Source organism: Oncorhynchus gorbuscha, unplaced genomic scaffold, assembly GCF_021184085.1.
Source record: "Oncorhynchus gorbuscha isolate QuinsamMale2020 ecotype Even-year unplaced genomic scaffold, OgorEven_v1.0 Un_scaffold_544, whole genome shotgun sequence".
In the NCBI taxonomy this organism is placed as follows: domain Eukaryota; kingdom Metazoa; phylum Chordata; class Actinopteri; order Salmoniformes; family Salmonidae; genus Oncorhynchus; species Oncorhynchus gorbuscha.
In genome coordinates this window covers 565228-585650 of record NW_025745371.1, presented here as the reverse complement: position 1 = coordinate 585650, position 20423 = coordinate 565228, and the positions used below count along the sequence as shown (strand labels likewise).

Here is a 20423-nt window from a genome sequence, read left to right as displayed (position 1 = left end):
CTACACGGGGAGTTGACATCTTCATCGTTTTAAATTGTCTTCGCTGTCAAGAGCAGCTGTTCATGTACAATCATTTAGTTTTCCTCGGGTTGCTTCCCAAACGGCACCCTATTACCTGAATACTGTAGTGCGCGACTTTTGGACCAGAGCCTTACTATGAGCCTAGAGTCAAAAGTAGGGCACTACATAGGGAATAGGGTGCCATTTGAACAGGACATGATATGGGAAGGGTCCACTCCACTGTCAGGCTTCACACTCACTGATCTGCATTTCCCTGACAGACACCATATGCACTCTGTTAGACGCTGGTCAATGGAAATGACATAGCAGGCAGGGGGGAGAGAGAGACGCAGGGGGGAGAGAGAGACGGGGGGAGAGAGAGAGACGCAGGGGGGAGAGAGAGACGCAGGGGGGAGAGAGAGAGACGCGGGCAGGCGGGAGAGAGAGAGACGCGGGCGGGAGAGAGAGAGAGAGACGCGGGCGGGAGAGAGAGAGAGACGCGGGCGGGAGAGAGAGAGACGCGGGCGGGAGAGAGAGAGAGACGCGGGCGGGAGAGAGAGAGACGCGGGCGGGAGAGAGAGAGAGACGCGGGCGGGCGAGAGAGAGAGACGCGGGCGGGCGGGCGGACGGGCGAGAGAGAGAGACGCGGGCGGGCGGGCGGACGGGAGAGAGAGAGACGCGGGCGGGCGGGCGGACGGGAGAGAGAGAGACGCGGGCGGACGGGAGAGAGAGAGACGCGGGCGGACGGGAGAGAGAGAGACGCGGGCGGACGGGAGAGAGAGAGACGCGGGCGGACGGGAGAGAGAGAGACGCGGGCGGACGGGAGAGAGAGAGACGCGGGCGGACGGGAGAGAGAGAGACGCGGGCGGACGGGAGAGAGAGAGACGCGGGCGGACGGGAGAGAGAGAGACGCGGGCGGACGGGAGAGAGAGAGACGCGGGCGGACGGGAGAGAGAGAGACGCGGGCGGGAGAGAGAGACGCGGGCGGGAGAGAGAGAGAGACGCGGGCGGGAGAGAGAGAGACGCGGGCGGGAGAGAGAGAGAGACGCGGGCGGGAGAGAGAGAGAGACGCGGGCGGGAGAGAGAGACGCGGGCGGAGAGAGAGAGAGACGCGGGCGGGAGAGAGAGAGACGCGGGCGGGGAGAGACGCGGGCGGGAGAGAGACGCGGGAGGAGAGAGAGACGCGGGCGGGAGAGAGAGAGACGCGGGCGGGAGAGAGAGAGAGACGCGGGCGGGAGAGAGAGAGAGACGCGGGCGGGAGAGAGAGAGAGAGACGCGGGCGGGAGAGAGAGAGAGAGACGCGGGCGGGAGAGAGACGCGGGCGGGAGAGAGACGCGGGCGGGAGAGAGACGCGGGCGGGAGAGAGACGCGGGCGGGAGAGAGACGCGGGAGGAGAGAGACGCGGGCGGGAGAGAGACGCGGGCGGGAGAGAGACGCGGGCGGGAGAGAGACGCGGGCGGGAGAGAGACGCGGGCGGGAGAGAGACGCGGGCGGGAGAGAGACGCGGGCGGGAGAGAGACGCGGGCGGGAGAGAGACGCGGGCGGGAGAGACGCGGGCGGGAGAGAGACGCGGGCGGGAGAGAGACGCGGGCGGGAGAGAGACGCGGGCGGGAGAGAGACGCGGGCGGGAGAGAGACGCGGGCGGGAGAGAGACGCGGGCGGGAGAGAGACGCGGGCGGGAGAGAGACGCGGGCGGGAGAGAGACGCGGGCGGGAGAGAGACGCGGCGGGAGAGACGCGGGCGGGAGAGACGCGGGCGGGAGAGAGACGCGGGCGGGAGAGAGACGCGGGCGGGAGAGAGACGCGGGCGGGAGAGAGACGCGGGCGGGAGAGAGACGCGGGCGGGAGAGAGACGCGGGCGGACGGGAGAGAGAGACGCGGGCGGACGGGAGAGAGACGCGGGCGGACGGGAGAGAGACGCGGGCGGACGGGAGAGAGAGAGACGCGGGCGGACGGGAGAGAGAGACGCGGGCGGACGGGAGAGAGAGACGCGGGGCGGACGGGAGAGAGAGACGCGGGCGGACGGGAGAGAGAGACGCGGGCGGACGGGAGAGAGAGAGACGCGGGCGGACGGGAGAGAGACGCGGGCGGACGGGAGAGAGAGACGCGGGGACGGGAGAGAGAGAGACGCGGGCGGACGGGAGAGAGAGAGACGGGCGGACGGGAGAGAGAGAGAGACGCGGCGGACGGGAGAGAGAGACGCGGGCGGACGGGAGAGAGAGAGACGCGGGCGGACGGGAGAGAGAGAGACGCGGGCGGGCGGAGAGAGAGACGCGGGCGGGGAGAGAGACGAGAGAGAGAGACGCGGGCGGGAGAGAGAGACGCGCGGGAGGGAGAGAGAGAGAGACGCGGGCGGGAGAGAGAGAGAGACGCGGGCGGGAGAGAGAGAGAGACGCGGGCGGGAGAGAGACGCGGGGGGAGAGAGAGAGACGCGGGCGGGAGAGAGAGAGACGCGGGCGGGAGAGAGAGAGACGCGGGCGGGAGAGAGAGAGACGCGGGCGGGAGAGAGAGAGACGCGGGCGGGAGAGAGAGAGACGCGGGCGGGAGAGAGAGACGCGGGCGGGAGAGAGAGAGACGCGGGCGGGAGAGAGAGAGACGCGGGCGGGAGAGAGAGAGACGCGGGCGGGAGAGAGACGCGGGCGGGAGAGAGAGAGACGCGGGCGGGAGAGAGAGACGCGGGCGGGAGAGAGAGAGACGCGGGCGGGAGAGAGAGAGACGCGGGCGGGAGAGAGAGAGACGCGGGCGGGAGAGAGAGACGCGGGCGGGCGAGAGAGAGACGCGGGCGGGAGAGAGAGAGACGCGGGCGGGAGAGAGAGAGACGCGGGCGGGAGAGAGAGAGACGCGGGCGGGAGAGAGAGAGAGACGCGGGCGGGAGAGAGAGAGACGCGGGCGGGAGAGAGAGAGAGACGCGGGCGGGAGAGAGAGAGAGAGACGGGCGGGAGAGAGAGAGAGACGCGGGCGAGAGAGAGACGCGGGCGAGAGAGAGAGAGACGCGGGCGGGAGAGAGACGCGGGCGGGAGAGAGAGAGACGCGGGCGGGAGAGAGAGAGACGCGGGCGGGAGAGAGAGACGCGGGCGGGAGAGAGAGAGAGACGCGGGCGGGAGAGAGAGAGACGCGGGCGGGAGAGAGAGACGCGGCGGAGAGAGAGAGACGCGGGCGGGAGAGAGAGAGACGCGGGCGGGAGAGAGAGAGACGCGGGCGGGAGAGAGAGACGCGGGCGGGAGAGAGAGAGACGCGGGCGGGAGAGAGAGAGACGCGGGCGGGAGAGAGAGAGACGCGGGCGGGAGAGAGAGAGACGCGGGCGGGAGAGAGAGACGCGGGCGGGAGAGAGAGAGACGCGGGCGGGAGAGAGAGAGACGCGGGCGGGAGAGAGAGACGCGGGGGCGGGAGAGAGAGAGAGACGCGGGCGGGAGAGAGAGAGACGGGAGGGCGGGCGGGAGAGAGAGAGACGCGGGCGGGAGAGAGAGAGAGAGACGCGGGCGGGAGAGAGAGAGAGAGAGACGCGGGCGGGAGAGAGAGAGAGAGAGACGCGGGCGGGAGAGAGAGAGAGACGCGGGCGGGAGAGAGAGAGAGACGCGGGCGGGAGAGAGAGAGAGACGCGGGCGGGAGAGAGAGAGACGCGGGCGGGAGAGAGACGCGGGCGGGAGAGAGAGAGACGCGGGGCGGAGAGAGACGCGGACGAGAGAGACGCGGGCGGGAGAGAGAGACGCGGGCGGGAGAGAGAGAGACGCGGGCGGGAGAGAGAGACGCGGCGGGAGAGAGAGAGACGCGGGGCGGGAGAGAGAGAGACGCGGGCGGAGAGAGAGAGACGCGGGCGGGAGAGAGAGAGACGCGGGCGGGAGAGAGAGAGACGCGGGCGGGAGAGAGAGAGACGCGGGCGGGAGAGAGAGAGACGACGGGCGGGAGAGAGAGATTAAGAGAGAGAGACGCGGGCGGGAGAAGAGAGAGAGAGACGCGGGCGGGAGAGAGAGAGAGAGAGACGCGGGCGGGAGAGAGAGAGAGAGAGACGCGGGGGGAGAGAGAGAGAGAGACGCGGGCGGGAGAGAGAGAGAGAGACGGGCGGGAGAGAGAGAGAGACGGGCGGGAGAGAGAGAGAGAGAGAGAGAGAGACGCGGGCGGGAGAGAGAGAGAGAGACGCGGGCGGGAGAGAGAGACGCGGGCGGGAGAGAGACGCGGGCGGGAGAGAGAGAGACGCGGGCGGGAGAGAGAGAGACGCGGGCGGGAGAGAGAGAGAGACGCGGGCGGGAGAGAGAGAGACGCGGGCGGGAGAGAGAGAGAGACGCGGGCGGGAGAGAGAGAGACGCGGGCGGGAGAGAGAGAGAGAGACGCGGGCGAGAGAGAGAGACGCGGGCGGGAGAGAGAGAGACGCTGGCGGGAGAGAGAGAGACGCGGGCGGGAGAGAGACAGACGCGGGCGGGAGAGAAGAGACGCGGGCGGGAGAGAGAGAACGCGGGCGGGAGAGAGAGAGACGCGTTAAGAGAGAGACGCGGGCGGGAGAGAGAGAGACGCGGGCGGGAGAGAGAGAGACGCGGGCGGGAGAGAGAGAGACGCGGGCGGGAGAGAGAGAGACGCGGGCGGGAGAGAGAGACGCGGGGGAGAGAGAGAGACGGGAGAGAGAGAGACGCGGGCGGGAGAGAGAGAGCGGGCGGGGAGAGAGAGAGACGCGGGCGGGAGAGAGAGAGACGCAGAGAGACGGGCGGGAGAGAGAGAGACGCGGGGCGGGAGAGAGAGAGACGCGGGCGGGAGAGAGAGAGACGGGGCGGGAGAGAGAGAGAGACGCGGGCGGGAGAGAGAACAGACGCGGGCGGGAGAGAAGAATACGGGGCGGGAGAGAGAGAGAGACGCGGGCGGGAGAGAGAGAGACGCGGGCGGGAGAGAGAGAGACGCGGGCGGGAGAATTAACGCGGGCGGGAGAGAGAGACGCGGGCGGGAGAGAGAGAGACGCGGGCGGGAGAGAGAAGACGCGGGCGGAGAGAGAGAGACGCGGGCGGGAGAGAGAGACGGGGCGGAGAGAGAGAGACGCGGGCGGGAGAGAGAGAGACGCGGGCGGGAGAGAGAGAGACGCGGGCGGGAGAGAGAGACGCGGGCGGGAGAGAGAGACGCGGGCGGGAGAGAGAGAGACGGGGCGGGAGAGAGAGAGAGAGAGACGCGGGCGGGAGAGAGAGAGAGAGACGCGGGGAGAGAGAGAGAGAGAGACGCGGGCGGGAGAGAGAGAGAGACGCGGGCGGGAGAGAGAGACGCGGGCGGGAGAGAGAGAGAGACGCGGGCGGGAGAGAGAGAGACGACGGGCGGGAGAGAGAGAGAGACGCGGGCGGGAGAGAGAGAGACGCGGGCGGGAGAGAGAGAGAGACGTTAGAGAGAGAGAGACGCGGGCGGGAGAGAGAGACGCGGGCGGGAGAGAGAGAGACGCGGGCGGGAGAGAGAGAGACGCGGGCGGAGAGAGAGAGATCGGGCGGGAAGAGAGAGACGCGGTTTGAGAGAGAGAGACGCGGGCGGGAGAGAGAAGAGCACGCGGGCGGGAGAGGAGAGAGAGAGACGCGGGCGGGAGAGAGAGAGACGCGGGCGGGAGAGAGAGACGCGGGCGGGAGAGAGAGAGAGACGCGGGCGGGAGAGAGAGAGACGCGCGGGAGAGAGAGAGAGACGCGGGCGGGAGAGAGAGAGAGACGCGGGCGGGAGAGAGAGAGAGACGCGGGCGGGAGAGAGAGAGAGAGACGCGGGCGGGAGAGAGAGAGACGCGGGCGGGAGAGAGAGACGCGGGCGGGAGAGAGAGAGAGACGCGGGCGGGAGAGAGAGAGACGCGGGCGGGAGAGAGAGACGACGGGGCGGGAGAGAGAGAGACGCGGGCGGGAGAGAGAGAGAGACGCGGCGGGAGAGAGAGAGACGCGGGCGGGAGAGAGAGAGACGCGGGCGGGAGAGAGAGAGACGCGGGCGGGAGAGAGAGACGCGGGCGGGAGAGAGACGCGGGCGGGAGAGAGAGACGCGGGCGGGAGAGAGAGAGACGCGGGCGGGAGAGAGAGACGCGGGCGGGAGAGAGAGACGCGGGCGGGAGAGAGAGAGACGCGGGCGGGAGAGAGAGAGACGCGGGCGGGAGAGAGAGAGACGCGGGCGGGAGAGAGACGACGGGCGGGAGAGAGAGAGACGCGGGCGGGAGAGAGACGAGACGACGGGGCGGGAGAGAGAGAGACGCGGGCGGGAGAGAGAGACGCGGGGGAGAGAGAGAGACGCGGGCGGGAGAGAGAGAGAGACGCGGGCGGGAGAGAGAGACGCGGGCGGGAGAGACGAGACGGGCGGGAGAGAGAGAGACGCGGGCGGGCGAGAGAGACGCGGGCGGGAGAGAGAGAGACGCGGGCGGGAGAGAGAGACGCGGGCGGGAGAGAGAGACGCGGGCGGGAGAGAGAGAGACGCGGGCGGGAGAGAGAGAGAGACGCGGGCGGGAGAGAGAGAGAGACGCGGGCGGGAGAGAGAGAGAGAGACGCGGGCGAGAGAGAGAGACGCGGGCGAGAGAGAGAGAGACGCGGGCGGGAGAGAGAGAGACGCGGGCGGGAGAGAGAGAGACGCGGGCGGGAGAGAGAGAGACGCGGGCGGGAGAGAGAGAGACGCGGGCGGGAGAGAGAGAGACGCGGGCGGGAGAGAGAGAGACGCGGGCGGGAGAGAGAGAGACGCGGGCGGGAGAGAGAGAGACGCGGGCGGGAGAGAGAGAGACGCGGGCGGGAGAGAGAGAGATGCGGGCGGGAGAGAGAGAGACGCGGGCGAGAGAGAGAGACGCGGGCGGGAGAGAGAGAGACGCGGGCGGGAGAGAGAGACGCGGGCGGGAGAGAGAGAGACGCGGGCGGGAGAGAGAGAGACGCGGGCGGGAGAGAGAGAGAGAGAGACGCGGGCGGGAGAGAGAGAGAGAGACGCGGGCGGGAGAGAGAGAGAGAGAGACGCGGGCGGGAGAGAGAGAGAGACGCGGGCGGGAGAGAGACGCGGGCGGGAGAGAGAGAGACGCGGGCGGGAGAGAGAGACGCGGGCGGGAGAGAGAGAGACGCGGGCGGGAGAGAGAGAGACGCGGGCGGGAGAGAGAGAGACGCGGGCGGGAGAAAGAGAGAGACGCGGGCGGGAGAGAGAGACGCGGGCGGAGAGAGAGAGAGACGCGGGCGGGAGAGAGAGAGACGCGGGCGGGAGAGAGAGAGAGAGACGCGGGCGGGAGAGAGAGAGAGAGACACGGGCGGGAGAGAGAGACACGGGCGGGAGAGAGAGAGAGAGACACGGGCGGGAGAGAGAGAGAGAGACACGGGCGGGAGAGAGAGAGAGACACGGGCGGGAGAGAGAGAGAGACGCGGGCGGGAGAGAGAGAGAGACGCGGTCGGGAGAGAGAGAGAGACGCGGGCGGGAGAGAGAGAGAGAGACGCGGGCGGGAGAAAGAGAGAGACGCGGTCGGGAGAGAGAGAGAGAGACACGGGCGGGCGGGAGAGAGAGAGACGCGGGCGTGGGAGAGACGCGGCTAGAAGCAGGCAGGCGGGGAAGAATGCACTGCAGAGAGTCAGGAAGCATACTGCTCGTTACCGGAGACATACTGTAGAAACACACCACATGTTGTTAACAGAGAGAAATGTGGGTTCGTGAGCCTCCGATGTTAGTCTGGTAATGGGAGCATCACTACTGTCGTCTGGAAACTGAACAAACATGCCATTAGTAAAGAAAGAGAAGGAAAAGAATGAGGGTTATGTTCGATAGAACAGACAAGGTGACAGAGAGAGTAGGGAAGAGGGAGAGGCAAACAGGAGACTGAAATCTGAAAGAGAGAAATAGGTCTTACCATATCATCCTTCATGTTTTTAACCTGTAAATGCTAGAGGTGGGGGGGGGGCAGAAAAATAAACAAATATCAGGATATGAAACTATTATATACACGCTGAAGAAGAAAAAAACTAAATACAAAATAAATATCTAGGGTCAAAATAAATCAATCAAGTCAAAAGTGCGTATCATTTCAGTTTTCAGAGCAATCAACTCAAGGTGAGGACAACATTTAAATAAACAACATGTTTGCCGAGTTAATTAATACGATGATCATTAACAGCACGGTGCTGAGTTAATTAATACGATGATCATTAACAGCACGGTGCTGAGTTAATTAATACGATGATCATTAACAGCACGGTGCTGAGTTAATTAATACGATGATCATTAACAGCACGGTGCTGAGTTAATTAATACGATGATCATTAACAGCACGGTGCTGAGTTAATTAATACGATGATCATTAACAGCACGGTGCTGAGTTAATTAATACGATGATCATTAACAGCACGGTGCTGAGTTAATTAATACGATGATCATTAACAGCACGGTGCTGAGTTAATTAATACGATGATCATTAACAGCACGGTGCTGAGTTAATTAATACGATGATCATTAACAGCACGGTGCTGAGTTAATTAATACGATGATCATTAACAGCACGGGGCTGAGTTAATTAATACGATGATCATTAACAGCACGGGGCTGAGTTAATTAATACGATGATCATTAACAGCACGGGGCTGAGTTAATTAATACGATGATCATTAACAGCACGGTGCTGAGTTAACCGAGCCCTGGGGAACACCAGAGAGAGAACAGGAGAGGGCCAACAACCGAGCCCTGGGTAACACCAGAGAGAGAACAGGAGAGGGCCAACAACCGAGCCCTGGGGAACACCAGAGAGAGAATAGGAGAGGGCCAACAACCGAGCCCTGGGGAACACCAGAGAGAGAACAGGAGAGGGCCAACAACCGAGCCCTAGGGAACACCTGTAATTGTAAGTTGTTTACAAAAAAGCATCTTTTTTTTAAGTAGACGACAAAAAGCTGTTAAAGAGTAAAAGTAAAAACTAGAGAAACATCCACCAGGGCTCCAGAGCATTAATCTTGAACCCAGTTTGTAGGATGAATAAGGCATGTAAATGCAGAGCTCTATTACATGGCTGCTGTTAGCACAGAGGACATTCTCCGCTAGGTTAAACCCTGATTTCTCACTGGGCCCTGCAGAGTGTAAACGCTAGAGTCATATTCTCCTCGTGGGGAAAGAGAACACAGACGGAATTCAAAACTCCTTAACGCCAATTGTCAGGACTGTGCTCAGGGTTTAGACTATGCTAGTGTGCTACAGAGACCTAGCCTCTGGTGTGCTATATAGAAAAATCAGGCAATCTTAAGACTAATCCTATTGTTCACAATGTTCATCCTCTTGGCTTTTACTCAAAATACAATCAACTAATTGAGGCAAGGGAAATGGGTTCTCGTACAGAAAGAACAGACGCAAACTAACTGGTATACAAAATAAATAAAAACTCTGTTCCGCTGTTAAAATCCTGTTTGATTTAACCCCTGGGTCTTCAGTTGCACTTCATCTCATTTTGAGTGGAGTCTGGAATGAGACAGACAGGCCCACACATGTAGAGACGAGGATATCCATATACCCTATATAATATATATACCCAAGAGGATATCCATATACCCTATATATATATATAATATATATACCCAAGAGGATATCCATATACCCTATATATATACCCAATATATATATATACCCAAGAGGATATCCATATACCCTATATATATATATATACACCCAAGAGGATATATCCTACCCAAGACCATCGACTCATTAACAACCATTCCAAAACGGAGGAGTTTTGGGGGTTTTTTTAAACGACCACGGACACTGTAAAAAAAATGTTACATGTTTAAAAGACTGGAACCAATCAACAACTTCCATCTGTGCATGAACATATTGACAAGGGGAACCAAGGTTACTATGGTTACTATGGTCACCTCGTGCTACAGCAAGAGGAGCTGAGCTACGCAGGAGAAACCAGAAGCCTCAATCAATACATCAGTCCTATAATTACCATAACATCCACCAGGCAGAGCATAAAACATGTCAACCTGTCAACGCAGAACGCTAATGACTTGCTAGGATTAACATTTCACAACTTTCCATTTGGAAACAAACTACCTCTCACAAACTAAAGAGCGAGAGCGAGAGAGCGAGAGACAGAGAGACAGAGAGACAGAGAGACAGAGAGAGACAGAGAGAGACAGAGAGAGAGAGAGAGAGAGAGAGAGAGAGAGAGAGAGAGAGAGAGAGAGAGAGAGAGAGAGAGAGAGAGAGAGAGAGAGAGAGAGAGAGAGAGAAAGACATAGACAGAGAGACACAGAGAGAGAGAGACAGAGAGAGACAGAGAGAGAGACAGAGAGAGAGACAGAGAGAGACAGAGAGAGACAGAGAGAGACAGAGAGAGACAGAGAGAGACAGAGAGAGACAGAGAGAGACAGAGAGAGGAAAGAAGGAGGGAGGGATAGATTAAAAAAAACTCTGCCAAGCCAGGCAGAGAGGCAGTACCCAAATGTAACATATTTCTCTCCCTCAGATCAATTCAACGATTAGCCCAGCGAGTTGAGGAAGAAATATGCGCATATATACATATGACAGGATAATTGGATGCATAATTATTGAACCTAAAAAAGGAAGGAGTAGTTTCTAACTCCAGCTTCAGAACCTGACAATTTGCAAAGACACACTGCAGCACAACGCAGTGGCAGTGTCCTCAATGGTACCCGACTCCCCCTACATAGTGCACTACTTCTGACCAGAATAGGGTGCTGTTTGGGAAGCTTACCGTAGCTCCGCCCAAGCAAGACCCATTTCAGAACCACTAAAAAAAAAAAAAGACCCAAGGCAAGTTTTGACAGCAATTATGCATTCAATGTCGTTTTTTGTCAACGATCGACTCGACACAGGGTTTTCAGAATTTGCTAGACGCAAATAACCATCACGTGAAAAAAAAAAAAAGTGTACGCAATCGCTTCAAGTTCTGACAGCTTTTGTCGTCAACTACTACACTTCGTCATCAAAGCTTCCTCTTGGTCCCAAAGTTGGTCCATAATTAGAAAGTTAAACTACTGACGAGACAGAAAGTCCAACTGGGCAGCTTTCAAAGTGGTTTGGAAATATTCCCGAATACTCTCCTATTATACACAAGAGGCTCTATCAGATCATAGAGAGGCTTGAATGGAACCAATCAGATCATAGAGGCTTGAAGGGAACCAATCATATCATAGAGAGGCTTGAAGGGAACCAATCATATCATAGAGAGGCTTGAAGGGAACCAATCATATCATAGAGAGGCTTGAAGGGAACCAATCAGTAGTTGAAACAATAAGAATCAGAACCACTCTCAAATTCCCAGACAAAGATATGGATGTTTGACCATCCCATCCGTGATATCAAAACCTAAAAATCACTCGTACTGGTCAGCTATAGCTCCCATTATATTTGACATTACTCAAACATCCAATTATTGGAGGCCAATATTGAGAGATCGTGAGGCTTGCCCTACGCATATGTGAAATGACATGATTAATGTATGTTTAGTGACCATGATAAGGATGCAGCTATGTAGGTTTAGGTCACGGGGTTCCCAACGTGTTTTGGCCCACAGCCCCATGTTGATATCTGAAAGGGAGATACCTAGTCAGTTGTACAGCCGACTTCACATAGATATGAACTGGCGAAGTATACCATGACTTAAAAATGGTGCTTTCAAGAAATCTAAGAACTCTGAAAAATACGATGTCAAATCATAACGTCAGTTTTCTACAGTTCCAGAAAGAGAGTTCCAGAAAGAGAGTTCCAGAACGAGGCCAGAGTTCCAGAACGAGGCCAGAGTTACGAGGCCAGAGTTACGAGGCCAGAGTTACGAGGCCAGAGTTACGAGGCCAGAGTTACGAGGCCAGAGTTACGAGGCCAGAGTTACGAGGCCAGAGTTACGAGGCCAGGGTTCCAGAACGAGGCCAGGGTTCCAGAACGAGGCCAGGGTTCCAGAACGAGGCCAGGGTTCCAGAACGAGGCCAGGGTTCCAGAACGAGGCCAGGGTTCCAGAACGAGGCCAGGGTTCCAGAACGAGGCCAGGGTTCCAGAACGAGGCCAGGGTTCCAGAACGAGGCCAGGGTTCCAGAACGAGGCCAGGGTTCCAGAACGAGGCCAGGGTTCCAGAACGAGGCCAGGGTTCCAGAACGAGGCCAGGGTTCCAGAACGAGGCCAGGGTTCCAGAACGAGGCCAGGGTTCCAGAACGAGGCCAGGGTTCCAGAACGAGGCCAGGGTCATGACGATAGATGGAATATGAGAATGTATGTCATTTGGTCGTCATGACGATAGATGGAATATGAGAATGTATGTCATTTGGTCGTCATGACGATAGATGGAATATGAGAATGTATGTCATATGGTGGTCATGACGATAGATGGAATATGAGAATGTATGTCATTTGGTCGTCATGACGATAGATGGAATATGAGAATGTATGTCATATGGTGGTCATGACGATAGATGGAATATGAGAATGTATGTCGTTTTTGTTTTGTTATTAAAGGTTAATAGATGACGTTATTACGAAAACATTGTGACTGTACGTTGTGTGGAAAATGTCCAAATCAAAGAGAATGTTTTGGTAAAGATGAAATGTGAAGTTAGTTGTCTAAAATTGGATTTCAGTCAAATCTAGACTCTTGCCCTTAACGTGGTACGCCCAGAGAACTGCCCTAAAGGCGGTTACACCCAGAGAACTGCCCTAAAGGCGGTTACACCCAGAGAACTGCCCTAAAGGCGGTTACACCCAGAGAACTGCCCTAAAGGCGGTTACATTGAGAACTGCCCTAAAGGCGTTACACCCAGAGAACTGCCCTAAAATGCGGTTACACCCAGAGAACTGCCCTAAAGGCGGTTACACCCAGAGAACTGCCCTAAAGGCGGTTACACCCAGAGAACTGCCCTAAAGGCGGTTACGCCCAGAGAACTGCCCTAAAGGCGGTTACGCCCAGAGAACTGCCCTAAAGGCGGTTACGCCCAGAGAACTGCCCTAAAGGCGGTTACGCCCAGAGAACTGCCCTAAAGGCGGTTACGCCCAGAGAACTGCCCTAAAGGCGGTTACGCCCAGAGAACTGCCCTAAAGGAGGTTACGCCCAGAGAACTGCCCTAAAGGAGGTTACGCCCAGAGAACTGCCCTAAAGGAGGTTACGCCCAGAGAACTGCCCTAAAGGAGGTTACGCCCAGAGAACTGCCCTAAAGGAGGTTACGCCCAGTGAACTGCCCTAAAGGGGGTTACGCCCAGAGAACTGCCCTAAAGGAGGTTACGCCCACTTCTGACCAGAGGGTATAAAACCTGTTGAGTGAAGAACTAACAGATCAGACTAATGACCTGAGAGAGTCAGGACACCCGTTTAACGTCCCATCTAAAAGACGGCACCCTACACAGGGCAATGTCCCCAATTCACTGCTCTGGGGCATATTTTCAATTATTAATTTTAGACCAGAGGAAACAGTGCCTCCAACTGGCCCTCCAACACCACTTCCAGCAGCATCTGGTCTCCCATCTAGGGACTGCTGCTGGCATTGCAAACTAAAGCTGCTCCCTGTATAAAACAGGTCCCAATGGTCCCTGGTCAAATTACATTCTAGAGAGTCTCATCCCGGAAATATATCATAATAATTTAACGGTTATGTGACTGGTTATTTTTATTTTCGATAAAACATGGGTTACACGTTATTTCAAATTATGACGGCCCCGACAATATCCGCCAACCACCATCCTTCAACCACCATCCTCCAACCACCATCCTCCAACCACCATCCTCCAACCACCATCCTCCAACCACCATCCTCCAACCACCATCCTCCAACCACCATCCTCCAACCACCATCCTCCAACCACCAACCACCATCCTCCAACCACCATCCTCCAACCACCAACCACCATCCTCCAACCACCATCCTCCAACCACCATCCTCCAACCACCATCCTCCAACCACCATCCTCCAACCACCATCCACCAACCACCATCCACCAACCACCATCCTCCAATCACTTATTCCGAAAGGTCAACATTGCAACTCCAACGTTCCCTCCCCACTGTGATAGAAAGAACACAGTTGTTATTCGCCCAGTTAGTTCAGCTTTGAGAGAGCATGGGGGGGGGGGAGAATAACAATACACATTGCAGGTAGCCAGCAGGACCGATGCCTCGGCAGCCTGATCATCAGTCCAAATTAGATTAAACCTGCTGAACTTCCAAGAAACAACAAAAACCACAGAGGGAAACATGAAATCATAATAAACAAGACAGAGAAACGCAGGTATCCAATTAACTAGGAGACAGACTACTCTCTAACCCTATTCCCTATATCCAATTAACTAGGAGACAGACTAGTCTCTAACCCTATTCCCTATATCCAATTAACTAGGAGACAGACTAGTCTCTAACCCTATTCCCTATATCCAATTAACTAGGAGACAGACTACTCTCTAACCCTATTCCCTATATCCAATTAACTAGGAGACAGACTAGTCTCTAACCCTATTCCCTATATCCAATTAACTAGGAGACAGACTAGTCTCTAACCCTATTCCCTATATCCAATTAACTAGGAGACAGACTACTCTCTAACCCTATTCCCTATATCCAATTAACTAGGAGACAGACTACTCTCTAACCCTATTCCCTATATCCAATTAACTAGGAGACAGACTATTCTCTAACCCTATTCCCTATATCCAATTAACTAGGAGACAGACTAGTCTCTAACCCTATTCCCTATATCCAATTAACTAGGAGACAGACTAGTCTCTAACCCTATTCCCTATATCCAATTAACTAGGAGACAGACTACTCTCTAACCCTATTCCCTATATCCAATTAACTAGGAGACAGACTACTCTCTAACCCTATTCCCTATATCCAATTAACTAGGAGACAGACTACTCTCTAACCCTATTCCCTATATCCAATTAACTAGGAGACAGACTAGTCTCTAACCCTATTCCCTATATCCAATTAACTAGGAGACAGACTAGTCTCTAACCCTATTCCCTATATCCAATTAACTAGGAGACAGACTACTCTCTAACCCTATTCCCTATATCCAATTAACTAGGAGACAGACTAGTCTCTAACCCTATTCCCTATATCCAATTAACTAGGAGACAGACTACTCTCTAACCCTATTCCCTATATCCAATTAACTAGGAGACAGACTACTCTCTAACCCTATTCCCTATATCCAATTAACTAGGAGACAGACTAGTCTCTAACCCTATTCCCTATATCCAATTAACTAGGAGACAGACTACTCTCTAACCCTATTCCCTATATCCAATTAACTAGGAGACAGACTAGTCTCTAACCCTATTCCCTATATCCAATTAACTAGGAGACAGACTACTCTCTAACCCTATTCCCTATATCCAATTAACTAGGAGACAGACTACTCTCTAACCCTATTCCCTATATCCAATTAACTAGGAGACAGACTAGTCTCTAACCCTATTCCCTATATCCAATTAACTAGGAGACAGACTACTCTCTAACCCTATTCCCTATATCCAATTAACTAGGAGACAGACTAGTCTCTAACCCTATTCCCTATATCCAATTAACTAGGAGACAGACTACTCTCTAACCCTATTCCCTATATCCAATTAACTAGGAGACAGACTAGTCTCTAACCCTATTCCCTATATCCAATTAACTAGGAGACAGACTACTCTCTAACCCTATTCCCTATATCCAATTAACTAGGAGACAGACTACTCTCTAACCCTATTCCCTATATCCAATTAACTAGGAGACAGACTAGTCTCTAACCCTATTCCCTATATCCAATTAACTAGGAGACAGACTAGTCTCTAACCCTATTCCCTATATCCAATTAACTAGGAGACAGACTAGTCTCTAACCCTATTCCCTATATCCAATTAACTAGGAGACAGACTAGTCTCTAACCCTATTCCCTATATCCAATTAACTAGGAGACAGACTAGTCTCTAACCCTATTCCCTATATCCAATTAACTAGGAGACAGACTACTCTCTAACCCTATTCCCTATATCCAATTAACTAGGAGACAGACTAGTCTCTAACCCTATTCCCTATATCCAATTAACTAGGAGACAGACTACTCTCTAACCCTATTCCCTATATCCAATTAACTAGGAGACAGACTAGTCTCTAACCCTATTCCCTATATCCAATTAACTAGGAGACAGACTACTCTCTAACCCTATTCCCTATATCCAATTAACTAGGAGACAGACTAGTCTCTAACCCTATTCCCTATATCCAATTAACTAGGAGACAGACTACTCTCTAACCCTATTCCCTATATCCAATTAACTAGGAGACAGACTACTCTCTAACCCTATTCCCTATATCCAATTAACTAGGAGACAGACTACTCTCTAACCCTATTCCCTATATCCAATTAACTAGGAGACAGACTAGTCTCTAACCCTATTCCCTATATCCAATTAACTAGGAGACAGACTAGTCTCTAACCCTATTCCCTATATCCAATTAACTAGGAGACAGACTAGTCTCTAACCCTATTCCCTATATCCAATTAACTAGGAGACAGACTAGTCTCTAACCCTATTCCCTATATCCAATTAACTAGGAGACAGACTACTCTCTAACCCTATTCCCTATATCCAATTAACTAGGAGACAGACTAGTCTCTAACCCTATTCCCTATATCCAATTAACTAGGAGACAGACTAGTCTCTAACCCTATTCCCTATATCCAATTAACTAGGAGACAGACTACTCTCTAACCCTATTCCCTATATCCAATTAACTAGGAGACAGACTACTCTCTAACCCTATTCCCTATATCCAATTAACTAGGAGACAGACTACTCTCTAACCCTATTCCCTATATCCAATTAACTAGGAGACAGACTAGTCTCTAACCCTATTCCCTATATCCAATTAACTAGGAGACAGACTACTCTCTAACCCTATTCCCTATATCCAATTAACTAGGAGACAGACTACTCTCTAACCCTATTCCCTATATCCAATTAACTAGGAGACAGACTAGTCTCTAACCCTATTCCCTATATCCAATTAACTAGGAGACAGACTACTCTCTAACCCTATTCCCTATATCCAATTAACTAGGAGACAGACTAGTCTCTAACCCTATTCCCTATATCCAATTAACTAGGAGACAGACTAGTCTCTAACCCTATTCCCTATATCCAATTAACTAGGAGACAGACTAGTCTCTAACCCTATTCCCTATATCCAATTAACTAGGAGACAGACTAGTCTCTAACCCTATTCCCTATATCCAATTAACTAGGAGACAGACTACTCTAACCCTATTCCCTATATCCAATTAACTAGGAGACAGACTACTCTCTAACCCTATTCCCTATATCCAATTAACTAGGAGACAGACTACTCTCTAACCCTATTCCCTATATCCAATTAACTAGGAGACAGACTACTCTCTAACCCTATTCCCTATATCCAATTAACTAGGAGACAGACTAGTCTCTAACCCTATTCCCTATATCCAATTAACTAGGAGACAGACTAGTCTCTAACCCTATTCCCTATATCCAATTAACTAGGAGACAGACTAGTCTCTAACCCTATTCCCTATATCCAATTAACTAGAGACAGACTACTCTCTAACCCTATTCCCTATATCCAATTAACTAGGAGACAGACTAGTCTCTAACCCTATTCCCTATATCCAATTAACTAGGAGACAGACTAGTCTCTAACCCTATTCCCTATATCCAATTAACTAGGAGACAGACTACTCTCTAACCCTATTCCCTATATCCAATTAACTAGGAGACAGACTAGTCTCTAACCCTATTCCCTATATCCAATTAACTAGGAGACAGACTAGTCTCTAACCCTATTCCCTATATCCAATTAACTAGAGACAGACTACTCTCTAACCCTATTCCCTATATCCAATTAACTAGGAGACAGACTAGTCTCTAACCCTATTCCCTATATCCAATTAACTAGGAGACAGACTAGTCTCTAACCCTATTCCCTATATCCAATTAACTAGAGACAGACTACTCTCTAACCCTATTCCCTATATCCAATTAACTAGGAGACAGACTACTCTCTAACCCTATATCTAATTAACTAGAGACAGACTACTCTCTAACCCTATTCCCTATATCCAATTAACTAGGAGACAGACTACTCTCTAACCCTATTCCCTATATATAGTGCACTACTGTAGACCAGAGCCCTATAGAACCCTATTCCCTATATATAGTGCACTACTGTAGACCAGAGCCCTATAGAACCCTATTCCCTATATATAGTGCACTACTGTAGACCAGAGCCCTATAGAACCCTATTCCCTATATATAGTGCACTACTGTAGACCAGAGCCCTATAGAACCCTATTCCCTATATATAGTGCACTACTGTAGACCAGAGCCCTATAGAACCCTATTCCCTATATATAGTGCACTACTGTAGACCAGAGCCCTATAGAACCCTATTCCCTATATATAGTGCACTACTGTAGACCAGAGCCCTATAGAACCCTATTCCCTATATATAGTGCACTACTGTAGACCAGAGCCCTATAGAACCCTATTCCCTATATATAGTGCACTACTGTAGACCAGAGCCCTATAGAACCCTATTCCCTATATATAGTGCACTACTGTAGACCAGAGCCCTATAGAACCCTATTCCCTATATATAGTGCACTACTGCAGACCAGAGCCCTATGGCACCCTATTCCCTATATCCAATTAACTAGGAGACCAGACAGTGGTAGACTGTCCCAAATGGCAGCCTACTCACTATATATAGTGCACTACTTTTGACCAGAGGCCTATTGGTAGAGCACTTATAAAAGGACATCGGGTTCCATTTGGGACACATCCTAAAGGTGTAACACAGTGGGCCTCAGAGGAAAGAGACAGAAAACCAGACTGCAGATACAGAGAGGTAGAAACCACCGGAGAGGGAGGCCGCGTTAACGGGAGAAACCACCGGAGAGAGAAACCACCGGAGAGAGAAACCACCGGAGAGAGAAACCACCACCGGAGAAAAACCACCGGAGAGAGAAACCACAGAGACACACATCGATCCAGAGCATCCCAAAAATGCTCAACGGGTGACATGTCTGGTGAGTATTCAGCCCATGGAAGAACTGGGACATTTTCAGCTTCCAGGAATAGTGTACGGATCCTTGCTACACGGGGTAGTGCGTTATCATGTTGAAACATAAGGTGATGGCTGGCAGGACAACGACCCTCAGAGTCTTGTTACTGTATCTCTCTCTCTCTCTCTCTGTATACAAATTGCCATTGATAAAATGCAAAGTGTTCATTGTCCGTAGTTTATGCCCCATAACCCCACCGCCATGTGGCACGTCCTTCACAACGTTGACATTAGCGAAACGTTCACCCACACGACGCCATTACACGTGGACTGCGGTTGAGAGGCCGGTTGGACGTACTGACAAATTCTCTAAAACCCTTTGATCACATGGAGCAGTATCTATATCTACAAGTAAACATAAATCAATGACTTCCATGTGAACAAACATACACAGCCTTGTCCTACCAACCAGAACGCATGACTCTCTTCCCCAACAGCCAATCGGCAGAAGAACACAACACCCAGCAGATTAAAAACCACAGCCATGGACAGGGCTCTAGACGAACATGTTCCCCTGCAGATGAAAAACCACACCCATCAACAGGGCTCTAGACTAACATGTTCCCCTGCAGATTAAAAACCACAGCCATGGACAGAGCTCTAGACTAACATGTTCCCCTGCAGATTAAAAACCACACCTATGGACAGGGCTCTAGACTAACATGTTCCCCTGCAGATTAAAAACCACACCTATGGACAGGGCTCTAGACTAACATGTTCCCCTGCAGATTAAAAACCACACCCATGAACAGGGCTATAGACTAACATGTTCCCCTGCAGATTAAAAACCCATGGACAGGGCTCTAGACTAACATGTTCCCCTGCAGATTAAAAACCACACCTATGGACAGGGCTCTAGACTAACATGTTCCCCTGCAGATTAAAAACCACACCCATCAACGGGGCTCTAGACTAACATGTTCCCCTGCAGATTAAAAACCCATGGACAGGGCTCTAGACTAACATGTTCCCCTGCAGATTAAAAACCCATGGACAGGGCTCTAGACTAACATGTTCCCCTGCAGATTAAAAACCACACCCAGACAGAGCTCTAGACTAACATGTTCCCCTGCAGATTAAAAACCACACCCAGACAGAGCTCTAGACTAACATGTTCCCCTGCAGATTAAAAACCACACCCAGACAGAGCTCTAGACTAACATGTTCCCCTGCAGATTAAAAACCACACCCAGACAGAGCTCTAGACTAACATGTTCCCCTGCAGATTAAAAACCACACCCAGACAGAGCTCTAGACTAACATGTTCCCCTGCAGATTAAAAACCACACCCAGACAGAGCTCTAGACAACATGTTCCCCTGGTACCACTAACTTTCAGTACTAACATGATTTGGTGGCACCAGGCCCAGATTTAATTTGTTACCTTTATTTAACCAGGCAAGT

The 20423-nt window shown here is 53.0% G+C and overlaps 1 protein-coding gene across 1 annotated transcript in view; it reads right to left on the bottom strand.

Annotated features, from left to right (window-relative positions):
- The window catches only part of diaph3 (diaphanous-related formin 3), a gene marked incomplete at its 3' end in the record, with an annotated part of 46352 nt that overhangs the window by 1492 nt on the left and 24437 nt on the right, over positions 1-20423 (bottom strand). The window contains 1 exon segment of the mRNA XM_046333881.1: positions 7798-7830. Within this exon segment, the coding sequence (XP_046189837.1) occupies positions 7798-7830 (33 nt within the window).